Source organism: Megascapheus bottae, chromosome 5, assembly GCF_031878675.1.
Source record: "Megascapheus bottae isolate mThoBot1 chromosome 5, mThoBot2.hap1, whole genome shotgun sequence".
NCBI classification, from domain to species: domain Eukaryota; kingdom Metazoa; phylum Chordata; class Mammalia; order Rodentia; family Geomyidae; genus Megascapheus; species Megascapheus bottae.
This window is the reverse complement of record NC_143513.1, coordinates 51,551,237-51,566,477: the sequence shown is the minus strand read 5'-3', so window position 1 is coordinate 51,566,477 and position 15,241 is coordinate 51,551,237. Positions and strand designations below refer to the sequence as shown.

At 36.5% G+C, this 15,241-nt stretch overlaps 1 protein-coding gene across 1 annotated transcript in view; it reads right to left on the bottom strand.

Moving 5' to 3' along the window:
- The window catches only part of Asb4 (ankyrin repeat and SOCS box containing 4), a 47,916-nt gene extending 36,729 nt beyond the window's left edge, over nucleotides 1–11,187 (bottom strand). The window contains exon 1 of the mRNA XM_090332350.1: nucleotides 10,992–11,187. Coding sequence (XP_090188476.1) covers nucleotides 10,992–11,187 — 196 coding nt within the window. The remainder of the gene's footprint in view (nucleotides 1–10,991) is intronic.
- Between the last annotated feature and the right edge of the window lie 4,054 nt (nucleotides 11,188–15,241).

The following is a 15,241-nucleotide window of genomic DNA, read 5'->3' as shown; positions in this document are numbered from 1 at the left end:
ATGTGTTCTTAGGTTGACAGTATTCAGATAGTCTGAGCTAGGAAATAACAAGTAGAGACTGTTAATGTTTGTGCATATAACATGTGTGTAGAGAGATAAGTGTGCAATAAAGTGGTGTACTGTGTTCATACATTTCTATTTACAGTGTACAATGAAATCATAAGGTACAGGCATGCGGCTTGTTTTTGGTAATGAATGCATCACACTAATGCAAATATATTTTCATTTAAATTGTCAGTTTCTTCAATGAGCAATTTGTGAAAACTCTCTTGGAGAGAAACTGATTCCAAATCTGAAAACCAAGGGAAAGTTTTGCCCACTGATTATCAGAGAAGATTAGATAGTTCTGTGTTGCTGCTGATTGGAAAGCCCAGCCTGCTTCTGCAATGGGAAGAAAAATGATTTCGGAAAGAAAGCAGCAGAGATCTGATTAAGAAAACAGCATTTTGATGTAAAATCAAAGAAACACAGGATGTTAGTACTAGAGGGAAGATTACCCAGTCCAAATCTTTTATTTTTTAGATGAGAAAACTGCCACTTTTTCAGCCTGCTAAAGCCATCAGTCACCTGCTGTAGTCCAACTCAGAATATCTGCAATGCGAATTTTCCATCTATCTTTGTCTTTGTGGAAGCAGAGCAGGTTTAGCTCCCAGACTGCTTTGCAAATCATAAAGAAAGGAAGATCCTGAATCCATAGATAATATATCATATCTCTGATATGGAAATACATTTTCTTGTTTATCTTTTTTTGCTCCAAATTCCCAGAAACACCTAAAGAATTTCTTCTACCTTTTTATTATATAAATCAGTTGTCCTTGGCTTCTCAGTCCATTTCATCCATGATTTTTATAATCATAAACATTAGCCAGTAACCAGGTTCACAGACCATCCACTCCTGGAATGAAGCCAGTCCCCACAATGGAGCTGTGCATATAACTCATTTCTCCTCCCTGGGCATGAGTGTAGGTTTGGGGACAACAAGGGACCTTAGTGTCACCCTGGGGAAAAGAGGAATAGACAGAATAGAGCCTGTTTTGTATTATTAAGCTGGACTGCAGAATTTTGCTTGCAGTGTAGGGAAAAGGATTTTTGGATAAGTCAGTCATTAGCCAAACAGGAAAGCCTGCTGCATTGAGCCATGAGTAATCCTTGGCAAAGGGGCTGTATGTATTATAATCACAGCCTTCAAATGAGGCTGGGGCTTTAGCTCAATAGGTAGCTCATGTAGACATACACATATAGACATAAGTATACCTGTTTGCATGAAGGACCAAATCGGGTCCTCCGTTAGATAAGGTGATCTCAAACATGGAAGGTGAGGCTGCACCCATTATCATGAACAGTATAGTGATCCTATCCTGGGATCAGAATTTGTCCTTCATATACCGCCGCCAATGGTCACTGAATACCCAGTGAGGTGATCAGGCCAGTCCTGGACTTTAGCTCAGGGCCTGAGCACTATCCTTGGACTTTCTCAAGACTAAAGCTCTACCACTAGAGCCTCAGCACTACTTCTAGCTTTTTGCTATGCATGTGGTACCAAGGAATCGAACCTGGGTCTTTGTGCATGCTAGGCAAGCACTCTACCACTAAGCCAAACTCCCAGCCCAGATGTGTTCTTTTATACTCTTCTCACATCATCCTTTCCCAGGATTTTCAGGTGTACAAATGTGATTTCTTCTTAATATTTTTTCAACACCCCTCCCAACACCCCTCCCCAGCCTCTCCCTGCCCCACCATGTCATCTGTCAGTCTACCTTTGTGCACAGACTGGGCAAAGATCAGAGGTGTCAGGAAATGGGAGAGAATATTCCCCTTCCTGGAGCTACTAGGTAGGTATGGCAAGAAACGATTGCCCCCCTCTAAGTGTAAGCCACCCATGATGCAGCCCCACAGTCACAGCCTGAGTCCAGCAATGGCTGCTGTCAGAAGAGCCTCGCTACAGAGAGTAGGAAAGTACAGATCCTTTCCTTACATACAAATCCCTCAGGACCAACTCAAAAACAAGCCACATCCATACGCATTCATAATCTCCACAGCCACCTTCACTTTCCCCACTCATGCTTTATCTACTTAAGTCAGTCACACCATAATATCATCAATTATCGGCATGCAGGAGACATAGAATCTCAGTAAAGCTTGCTTATCAAAGATGAGGGAAAATGTATAAATTTGTCTGATGTAGGTTAAGTAGAAGACAATATCTTTGTGCATAAAATCAGTACTAACAGAGATCAAACTCTCACATGCCATCCCTGTAAAATCTTTAAGTAGCAATCTATGATCTGAAAGCTATAAAGTTCACTTCCAAGCTGATAGAAAGTTCCAAAGGAATTTCAAAAGTTTTAGCCTCACAAAAATATGCAGACCAATTCCCCAAGTGTGTTTCATGTGTGTAGAATTCAAAGCGGACACCAAAGCAAGATGATCATGTAGCTGGATAGAAAGCTCACCCACTGGAAAAATAAGGTAAGGAAATACAAGCAAAAATATAGAGATAAGAAGTGCAATAAGGATGGGGCCGGGAGTTTGGCCTAGTGGTTAAAGTGCTTGCCTAGCATGCATGAAGACCCGGGTTCGATTCCTCGGTACCACATACATAGAAAAATGCCGGAAGTGGTGCTGAGGCTCAAGTGGTAGAGCTCTAGCCTTGAGAAAGTCCAAAGACAGTGCTCAGGCCCTGAGCTCAAGCCCAGGACTGGCAAAAAAAAAAAAAAAAAAAAAAAAAAGAAGTGCAATAAGGAAAAACAATTAAAAAACAAGAAGGGCAATAAGGTGTTTTGGTTACCCTCTGAAAGATGGAGTTAGTTCTGTTCCAGAGTTTGGGAAGAATGTATATATTTCTTGTAAAACTTCAGCTAAGCCCAGGCTCTGCAAAAGTTATCAACTACACTGTGATCTAAGCCACAGAAACCGCACAAAGGCAGAGCCCGTGATTACAGCCAAAGGTTACACACACTGCTCATGGATGGATTAGCAGACATTTACTCTGCTGTCTACTTGTTTGCAGAGTCCAGGAAGATTATAGACTGACACACCAGTCTTAATCATTGTTTAATATCTACCATTTTCAAGTCCTCTCCGGGAAAGGAAAAAGGAAAGCAAGCTTAAAATGCCAAATTTAAAAGAAAAACAAAAAAAAATAGCATTTGAGAAGGAAAAGGAACCTTAGCGTGGTTATAAGATCACAGGAAAGTCAATTTCTGGCAAAAAATCTATTAGATGATAAAGCATATTTATTAGGAGAGTAGAAATAAAAGCTTTCATGGTATTTGGATAGCAGATGCTACTTAGTAAAGTAGACAGAGTACCTGCCAGAAAGTTTTCAAGGGAAATCATTCATTGATTATTTTAATTAAAAATATGACTTACCATCCAAGAACCAGAGGGCACACGCCATAAACAGAGTACTTTGAGTGCATTAAACTGATTGATAAAAGAACTTTGATTACCTCGCTGAGTAAAGCATTTCACACCAAAGAGATAAATATGATATTCTGCTTGTATTGTTAATGGATCAGAGCTCACAAAACTGTCAAAATGTATAGTTGGAAAAAAACTGTGGGAACAACTTTACACGTGCTGCTCATACTGCAGTCTGCAGGCCATCAGAGAAATAGATCAAATGGTCCTTGGGAGTTAACATAGAGATTTCTTTCCAGTTTGCTTTCACTCTAAATGTTTTCTGCTTGCCTCTGAGTCAACTATGTACCAGGTTATCTTTTGACTATTGAAGTGCTCATGATATCTGGTTGTTAAAAAATCATTCATCATGCAAAAAAACAGGAATAGCAATCTTAATCTCTGACAAAATTAACTTCTCAGTAAAATCAGTACATAAAGATAAAGGCGGCCACTACATATTAGTAAAGGGCACAATCCATACCCACAATATTACAGTTATAAACATTTACTCCCCCAACATGGGAGCACCCAAATTCATCAAGAAAACTCTCTTAGAATTACAGAACAAAAGAGACTCAAACACAATTATAGTGGGGGACTTCAACATGCCACTCTCACAAAATGACAGGTCAACTCAACAAAAGCAAAGACACCATCGACTTAAACGACACCATAGCCCAGCTGGGCTTAACAGATGTACAGAGTCTTCCATTCAACGGTGAAACTTTATACATTTTTCTCAGCAGCCCATGGAACACACTCCAAAATAGATCATATAATAGTTCATGTAGAAAACTTAAGCAGATACAAGAGGACTGATATAATCCCATGCATTCTATCTGATCACAGTGGAGTCGGACTAGTTCTGAACAATGCAGTAAGAATCAAAAAACAGTTAGACACTTGGAAGCTGAACAACACACTTCTGAATAACTCCTAGGTGACAGATCAGATCAAAGAAGAAATTCAAAATTTTCTTGAATGTAATGACAATCAAGAGACTTCACAAAGGAACTTATGGGACACAGCAAAGGCAGTTCTAAGGGGCAAATTTATCGCATTAGGAGTACATATTAAAAAGAGAGAAAAAGAGCATGTAAATAACCTAAAAAAGAAATTGAACACCTAGAGGAGCAAGAAAAAGTTAATTCTAAAACAACTAGAAGGACAGAAATAACAAAAATAAAATCAGAAATATCAGAGATTGAAATAAGATCTACTATACACAAAATTAATAAATCAAAAAGTTCTTTGAAAGAGTCAAAAAAAATAGAAAGACCTCTGGCAAGATTAATCAAAAAAAGGAGAGGGGAGATTCAAATAAACAAGATTAGAGACCCCACGGGAACAATCACAACTGATATCCAAGAAATTCAGTCCATTATGAATAAGTACGACCAGGGCCTATAGTCAATGAAACAAGGAAATCTAGTAGAAATGGATGATTTCTTAAATAAATATAGGCTGCCCACATTGAACAACGAAGGGGTAAACAAACTGAAAAATCCAATTTCATACAATGAAATTGTTGAAGCAATCAGGGAAATGCCAACCAAAAAGAGCCCAGGTCCAGATGGTTTCACTGCGGAATTCTACAAGACGTTAAAAGATGAAGTAACACCTATACTCTTGAAACTATTCTGACAAATAGAAGCAGAAGGAGCAATACCAAACTCATTTTATGAAGCTAACATTACTCTCATCCCCAAACCAGGGAAAAGACCCAACAAAAAAGAAAACTATAGACCTATCTCTTTAATGACACAGATGCAAAACTCCTAAATAAAATACTAGCCAACAGAATCCAGAAACAAATTTTAAAAATTATACACTACGATCAAGTAGGCTTCATCCCACAGATGCACGGCTGGTTTAACATTCACAAATCAATCAGTGTAATACATCACATCAGTAGAGCTAAGGATAAGAATCTGTGAAAGGGTATCAATGTACGTGAATTAATGCACCTTCTATCTGGCAAATATCATGTAACCCTTTTACTAATTACAATAAAAATGCAAAAAAAAGAATCATATGATAATTTCTCTGGATGCGGAGAAGGCATTTGACAAAATACAACATCCATTCATGTTGAAAGACTACAAAAAATAGGAATAAGAGGTACATTCCTTAAAACAATTAAAGCCATACATGACAAACCTAAAGCGAGTATTATACTAAATGGTGAAAGACTGGAACCATTCACCTTAAAATCAGGAACTAGTCAGGGATGACCATTCTCTCCACTTCTCTTCAATATAGTGTTGGAACACTTAGCCAGAGCAAGAAGGCAAGAAAAGGACATCAAAGGGATCCACATAGGGAAAGAAGAAATTAAACTATCCCTATTCATAGATGACATGATCCTCTACTTGAGTGGCCCAATAAGCTCCATTCCCAAACTCCTAGAATTAATAAACTACTTTAGCAAAGTGGCAGGATACAAAATTAACCTTCAGAAGTCAGTAGCCTTCTTGTACTCCAACAATACACAATCAGAAGGCCAAATCAAGAAAATGATCCCATTCGCAATAGCCCCCAAAAGAATAAAATATTTAGGAATTAACTTAACCAAAGCTGTAAAGGAATTATTTAATGAAAACTATAAAAGCCTAACAAAAGCAATTAAAGAGGACACTAGGAAATGGAAAGACATCCCATGCTCATGGCTAGGGAGAACCAACATAGTGAAAATGGCTATACTGCCAAAATTGATATACAAATTCAATGCAATCCCCAACAAAATCCCAAAGACATTCTTTACTGAAATAGAAGATACAATCCAAAGGTTCATATGGTACAAGAAAAGACCTATAATAGCCAAAACAATTCTAGGCAAAAAGAGCAATGCTGGTGGTATTACAATACCAGACTTCAAACTCTACTATAGAGCCATAATAACAAAAACCGCATGATATTGGCACAAAAATAGACCAGAAGATCAATGGAACAGAATAGAAGATCCAGAAATAGAACCACATACCTATAGTCAACATGTATTTGACAAAGGAGCCAAAGACATACAGTGGAACAAACACAGTCTATTCAATTATTGGTGCTGGCAAAACTGAGCAGCCACATGCAGAAAACTAAAAATTGACCCTAGCCTTTTGCCATGCACAAGCATTATCTCAAAGTGGATTATCTCAAAGACCTCAATGTCAGACAGGAAACCATGAAACTGCTACATGACAGAGTAGGAGAGACACTGGAACTCATAGGCACAGGCAAAAGATTCCTGAACAGGATCCCAGGGTCACAACAGATTGGAGAGAGACTCGATAAATGGGACTACCTAAAAATAAAAAGTTTCTGCACAGATAAAAGCATAGCTACAAAAGTAGAGAGACAGCCAACCAACTCGGAAAAGATATTTACCAATAATACATCTGACAAATGCTTAATATCCAGTATCTACAGGGAACTCAAGAAACTAATCTCCCCCAAACCCAACAAACCATTTACTAAATGGGCAAGGGAACTAAAAAGAAACTTATCAAAAGAAGACATTAAAATGGCAGGAAAGCATATGAGAAAATGTTCCTCATCCATGGTCATAAAGGAAATGCAAATAAAAGCAACCCTAAGATACCACCTTACCCCAACAAGAATGGCCAAGGTTTTGAACTCAGACAATGACAGTTGCTGGCGGGGTTGTGGAGAAAAAGGAACCCTACTACACTGCTGATGGGATTGTAAACTAGTTCAGCCACTCTGGAAAGCAGTGAGGAGGTTTCTTAAAGACCTGAAAATTGACCTTCCCTACGATCCTGCCATACCACTTCTGGACATCTACCTTGAACATCATAACCTAATATATGATAAGGACACCTGCTCAGCTATGTTTATCTCTGCACTATTCACAATAGCCAGGCAATGGAAACAATCCAGATGCCCTACTGCAAATGAATGGATACAGAAAATGCCATATATATATATATATATATATATATATATATATATATATATACACACACACAATGGAATTCTACAAAGCCAACAGACAAGATAAAATAATGGCATTTTCAGGGAAGTGGATGAATCTAGAGCGAATCATGTTGAGTGAGACAAGTCAAGACCAAAGGAACAAAAGGCACATGGTATCCTTAATATATGGCTATTAGATCCAAACAGTGCGAGAGAGATGACCCAATATTTGCATACCCAATGATATGGACATAGTATGGGAACTATAAACACAACTATATAGACATAAAAACTTATGACTCTATAGACATAGTTTTATTACATTGATTAATATGTATCTATGATATACAAACCGTTAGCCTAATTGTGATTATGTTCTAAAAATTAAGAGCCTGTGATTGTATATAGAGATTCCCTTCTTGAATACTTGTTTGTTGAACATGCCATTCAAAATATGATGTAAAAATCTATGTTAATAAATTCTTTAATAAAAAAATCATTCATATATTTGTGTTTTCTTACTGTCACTCCTATTTAAAAATGATCATCGGATAAGTATTACTTTCCTTACTTGGTTTTGGTTTTAAGAAATATGTCTTTGTCACTCATTTCTTCCTGGGAGGTTTCTCAAATGCTAGCAGGCATATTTTTTTATTCCTTATTTTACAGAATGAGAAAAGTTGTTTTTATTTTTAAATAATACAATCTGGTCCTGTCTGAAGACTTGATGCAGAAACTTAAAAGAACTTGAAAACATAAAGTGAGACCTCTCTGACTTTAAGAATACTTACTAGGCACTGGCACATTACCACAGTATGACTATGGCTTTGGGGGCTAACTTCTAAATCTGTTTCTGCAGGGCTGGTAGGAAAAGCGTCTTCTAGAGGGTCTTAGCACAAGCGGGAGGTGTAAAATCGAAATTCCAAATTTCTTTTGTCTTCCTCACAAAATCCATATTGGTGTACTCAGTAGATTGTGGATTTGGGGAAACAATATTTAGATCCTGAATTGATATTCTTGCCTGCAGAAAGCTAAGAACCTTTCCCCAAAATTCCGTACTTATTTTCATATTGGCTTAAATATACTATACGTAGAAATAAAATACAATTCCTTTTCAAAATCCCACGCAAATGCTACAACATATTTTGGAGGAAATGCAAACATGAATTGATAGTACTACTGTTAATCTCTTTCAGGATAATCAAAGATTAAATACAGAATTATATTATTAGAATCATAAGACAAATTAAAATGAGCATGTGATTCATAAAGTTTTAACACATTGCCTTGCTAAGTAAGCCAAAAACAACTAGAAGCTTTGGATTTTCATCCTTTGAAAGTAAACAGTATTTCAGTTTCTCTATGTAGATGATAGTTATATAAGCTTGGTTGTTTGGTGAAAACTCATCAAGCCACAACTTATAATTTGTACACTTTTCTTGTTTACTTTTATTTATAGAGTTTTTAAAGCATACTTCAAACAACAAAGAGCAGTCTGTACAAGTGTTCAACATCCAAAAGGTCTGATTTTAATAAAGTCTTATAGACTTTATAATCTAACCACGTATACTTCATAATCTTCAAAAAGCGCTCACTGACAAGTGAACTAACTAACTACTCCACTAGCAGAAAATTCCTTTGTGAGTTAAGAAATTGATATAAGCACTTAGATTTAGGATATACTGTACTTAGCAATTCTTCCATTCCCCACTTAATATTGAAAGGATTGATAGTTATGCTGCAATCAACTGGGGAAAAACTCTCCAGTAACTTCCAAAAAAATGGAGCTTTATGACTAAAGACGCAGTCTTCTATCCATGTTCTTATTAAACAGACATTGCCTTTCCACATGAACACACACACACACACACACACACGCACACACACAATTATTTCCTGTGCATACCCTGAAGGTATGACCACAAATCCTATTAATTCTGGGAAGACACCCATTTGGCATACATAAGACAAGAATGCTCCCACATCTCACAGTCCAAACACTGAAAATACCATTAGTGTGAAGGAAAATTCAGCTCTGTGAGAACTATAACTGCTCATCCTGACAATAAATTTTAAAATACATTTGTTCTCATTCAAGGGTTTTACCACCATTAGAAGCAGCAGAAAAAACTTTAAAAAGAAAGAAAAGAAATAACAACATTCTGTGGCTTGAGAACCGCACCTCAAAGTTCCTTTCTGATAAACCTCAGAACCATTGCAGGACCTCTGTGATTTGGCTGCTCAGGAAATGAGAAAAGGCAGTCTTCGTGACTCAGGGTCAAATAAATTACTCACTGACTCAAACCTGAGTTATTTTACATTAGGCACAAATATAAGCTTCTAAACAACAGCAGCAGCTTTTAAATGTACTTAGCATTCAGATATTCTTCACCAAACAAAGCCAGCAGATAAAAGCAATCTAATTATATAGCATTGAATCGTTTTTTTAGCAGAGCCACTATCAACTTAAAAAAAAAAGCATATAGATTTTTCTTCATCCTTCAGACCATACAGCAATGCCAACTTTTTATGAATCCCCTAAGCACAAATCACAAACACAGTAAGTAATTGGCCTCAACTTATACTTTCTTTATAACTATTAGGAATTAGTGAAATTACTGTAGAAACAGACAATTAACATTTGTGTCTAGAAATCAGTGGCACTGATGATTTTATATAGGAATAGAAAACATTTTTAAACATGAAACCCATTCTCTGAACGTGTTACACAAGAGCTTATCATCTAATTTATTTAAACAGAAGTGATGTTGAACAGGGTATTTGTTTGCAGCCCACTCACCAGATGGCCTGACTCCTCAAGTTCCCCCATTAACTAGCTGACTTGGAAAATTAGAATCAGCATGCGAATTTATTTCTGATTTTTTAAGCACTGGTTCCAAGACCAAAAAAATATCTCTTGCTAAAAAAAGTTTCATTCATATTTTTTTTGTTTTTCTTAGTTTTGTATAAAGCAGATACTTTGCATTAAGCACTTGTACAATTTTGATCTAGTATTTCATTCCAGGGGAGAAAAAAGTTAACCTTTCGTTTTTCTGACTTTAGCTTTTGTGCTTGAACTGAAACTCATTAAAATGATGAAGATTATCAAGGTGCCTTCAGCACAGCTTTCTCAAATTATTAAACCTCTTTTTTTATCCATAAGGACATAGAAATGATTTGTCTTTAACGGAGAATTAACAGCCATCTCCCAAACCGCCCCCCCCCCGCCTGCCACGCTGTCTAGATAAGGTCTAAGTTTGCTCAGCAATAATCTAGAGATATTTTACTTATCCTATGTCATCCAAATTACAAGAAAAGTTATAAACACATATGTTACTGTCCAGCATTTCAAATTCTAAGCACAGAGAAAAAGACAGAAAATAAAAGATGCGACTGTGTAGAATTTTTGTGCTGTATGGGTGTGTGTCTCTGTGTGTAATACATATATAGAGAAATATATACATATATATACAGAGAAACATGCACATAATAAAGACATATATTACTAATTTGCATTCCAGCTTAAAAAGAAACCATAGATAAAAATTCAGAATAACTTTTACATACACATTTAAAGAAACATTAGGTGCTACTAATTTAGTTTGTTTAAAAAATCCATTTTTATCAATTTTACAATTATACCTCATGTTTTTCATTACCTTGTTTGTAAGATGCCAAAACCATATTCTCATCTTCGACTTCAAAAACTGTGTCCACATCTATTAGCCTTTGAATTAAAATAGCCTTCAATTTTGCAAAATCATTTGACTTTAGTGCCTCCAGGAATTTTCTCTTCACTAACTTGGTAGCTCCAGATTTGATAGGAACATTGTTGTTGTCCACCCTCAGCTCCATCTCAAAGTGAGCCTTGCTGTGATTTATCAGGAGAGCAGCACCCAGCAAACAGGCACAGACTGAAGAGTCCACAAACTGTTGGCTAATTTTATCCCAAAGTTATGCTGATCTGTTCTATTTATATAGGGATCATTTCAAACTTCAAAATATCCTTGTTGGCTGTGACTGTATTTTCTGGTCCTTTAAAGTGGTTATATGGTAGTTAATCCACTCAGCAATATATTGTCAATATGAAGGAAGGCTCAGCTTCCAAGCATGAAATGTCACTATTATTCTGTATATGATCAAAGTGATAATGTAAGATTTAAAAGCTCTTAATGCTTTTTTTTTCCTTCTCAGCAAAAAAAAAAAAACATCTGGTGCCTGGCTGGAAATCCAGTGACTTGCTCTGACTAACCAATAGCCAAAAATGAAAATTTGTTTCAGTTGTTGATACATGTGCTTCTAAAAACCTGTAATAATTTGTAATGTGAGCCTGCAAATTCAAGCTTGGTTACTCACGTTTGAGAAAACAAACAGAACATTTCCACTAACCTAGACTTGAAAATGCTCACTACTATGCAAAAACAGGATGGGAATGTGGGGGTAGAACTAGAGCTGGGGGTGTTTTAGTTGTGTTTTTTTAGAGCCTAAAAAGACAAAACTATTAAATGCAACAAGTGAAATAAACTTTAGTGAATCTTATATTTTTTCCCAAGTTGGTTTGAAAAGATAGTATTGATAGTATTGAAACAATATGGAAATGCAAGTCCAGACTAATTGTTGCTTGATGATATAGAACTATTGATTTTGAGGCGTAATGAAAGTATTGCAGTAATGTAGATAAATATTCTGTTTCTTAAGTGGTGAGTTAAAGGGCAGATTAGTATGCTATCTGAGCTTCTTTTTTTATAGTAATGATGAAATCCAGAGCCTCACACTTTACAGACTGAGCCACACTCCCTATATCATAAACTTCTTTCAAAATAGTTCAGCTATAGAGATAGGTAGGTAGGCAGGCAGGCAGTGAGTGAGTAAGTAGATATTTGGGGTACACCTGTGAGTATGGGATGTGTATGTCTGGGTAAGTTTACATTTCCCAGTGTAAAAAGTTGGAGTGGAAAATATAGAAATATATTTTTATTTTATAATCACTTAAAATTAGAAAAGTGATAGCCAGCACTGAATCAAATATAATATACAAATCATGTTTTATACATTGTCACATTGTACATAAAGACATTTATGTATAAATATATGTCACATTTTGTATATTACGATATTTCTACAGAATCATTTAAAAGCTTTGAGCTGATACTATGGGATTATTAGAATTTATCTAAGTATATGAAAGTGGATGTAAGAAAGCCTGCTTTGCCTTCTTTTCCAGTTAAACACTCCACTACGTGATATCCATACCCATTATGATGCCTTCTAGAATTTTACATCAGTTTCACTTAGCTTTTCTTTGAATTTAAATGTTTATGTGTTTTTGTTAGACAAAAAGTTTTAAGTTACATAATTTAAAAATCACAATATCAAAAAGACACACACATGGAAATGCCTCCTCAACCTTAACCCAGGATTTTGTCCTCGACCCACTGCTTTTGTTGGCATTATATTGAGATCCTCAGAGGTGGTTTGTAGATCTGCCTGGACTACTCATTGTTTCAACAAATGCCTACTTAGTCCCTACCATAATCCAGACACTTATCCAGAGCTCTGGGGATACAGTGATGGACAGACAAAAAACAAATTTAACCTGCTAATGAACTAATGACATGATGGCTCTTGTCCATCCCCTGTCCATTGGTGTTCTTTCATGAACTTAAATTCATTGAAATATATGCAGAAATAGTATAATTATTTCTAAACTGCACCACCCGTCAAAGTGTAACCAGGGAAGAAATGTGCCAAGAGAAACAAGAACAGGGCACAATGCCTGGGTCAAACTATATCTCCTCTCATAATTTGTCAAGACTTCCAGTTACCTGGCTAGAAGTGTTTAAATCAGTTATTATTGTATCCTCTGTAGCTTTTTCTTTTTCTCCCTACATCAATAAGCCTATGTACCTTCTCCATGGGTGGAACCCCTATACACACGAGACACACTTCATTATTTCAATGTTCCAGGCATGCCTCTTGATATTCCAAAGAAAAAGCTAAAATATTTTAGGAAAATTCTCTCCTCCCCCCGCCCTCTCTCTCCCTTCTCCCTCACATCTCCCTTGGTGATACTGGGAACTGAACTGAACTCAGTACCTCACACGTGTGCTAGGCAATTCTGCAACAGCAGAGCTATACCCTCCAAACAAAAATCCTAATTTTCTCTATGCCTGATCACCAAAAGATTGTCTTTTAGAATGTCCCCTCACAGATATGAAAATAGGTGGATCTAAATTTTGTGGAGTGATTTGAGAAAGGAATACAAGTTTCTGGGAAAAATGTAAATTTAAAAAGTTATCTCTACTATTCTGGTAAAATTCAAGCTTTGACCATTTTTTTTCAGCAACAGAGAGTAAAACTTAGAGGTCATTTGCATTTAAAAAATGAATAACAGTTTGGCTGAATTGCTCATCACAGTCATCTTACTATGTCAGAAGCAGTATGGCCAATGCTAATAAAACAGATTGGAAACCTCCATTCGTTATCTTGAGAATGACTTTAATGCAGTATTTTTAAGGGCTTGGGAGGAAGCCACCCTTAGCTGGTAGCCATGTTTCACACAGTCTAGTCATGCTTATCAGGGATTCCTGATTTCTTTGCTTTTAAAATAGGAAACTTTCCATCCTATGTGATGACTTTTTTGATTAGTATTTCATGACAAGCCCAGAACAGTGTGCTCTGCTCTTGCAACTGTATAAAGAGCTTCCTGACAAGTCAATAACATGGTGACAAGTAGCCCAGAAGACCCCTCAGGTCCTCCGGGGACACGTAGCCAAGGCAGAGACACAAAGGCCCAGCTTATTGTTTTTCTGATGGCTGTATACAATACAAGCTGTCCATTGTCACACTATCTCTGAAACACAAATAGCTCCTTGGTTTCATGACAACATTTAAATATCAATCCGAGGTGATATTAAATGCAGCCATAGGGGGGAAAACCAACATTAGTTTGAAAGCAGAATTGCTTATGTCTCCTTGACTGCCAGTGGATGAATTAGGATGCTTTTGCTATCAGCTTACAGACATAGATAATAAGATGTTCTGGCATCCTTTTTTTTTCTTATCAGTTTTCCTTAAGTCTATTATGTACCATATTACCACAGGTCTCCCTGTGCCATCGTTTCATATATGTGTGCATGTCACTGCTTTGGTTATAGGTAGCACCTATAACTAACTTACACAGGTAAGGATTTGTTGCTTCACACCATTTGTAGTTTAGGTAGCAAGGTCTGATCTAGATAAGGCTGTGTCAGGAAGGTGGTATTATTAGTAGTTTTTTATTTTACAGGAAAAATAAGAACCAAAGATTGAACTGTATAAGGATAGACAGCAAATTATTAGTGAATGTTGAGACTAGATCTTGAAGCCAGAAATAAATGTTTCTGTTGCTCAAAACAATTAGATAGTTTTATTTAGGTTATTGGTCACTGAATCATCCAGAAAGATATCTGCTTATATTTATCCCTTTAGTCAATAAATATTTGAGAAAAATTTACCATATACCAGACAACTTTATTTGCTGCATAGCGCAAAACCTCCACATGCATTGACTAAAAGAAAACATGAATGCTTACCATCTCAGATGGGGAAAACAAGTGGAAAGGTTTGTCTCTCCTCAGTGACCTTTCAGGTCTCAGTTGAAAAGTTATGGGATAAGTGATCTCCTTTGAAAATAACTGAGTCATTTGGCTAACAAATTAGCATCTGCAATTGGTTTCTATATAATCCTCCGCATAAGATTGTTGAATATCTTCCCGATATGGTAGCTGGTGTCTTCTAGAATGAACAGTAAAAGAGTTTTGGGAGTCAAGAGAGCAACAGATTCTTATGCCTTTACATTGAGAAATGAGTGAGAGCACTCTTCATTCAAATGCCACCATCTCTTTCCAGATGTTTGGAAACTTAATGA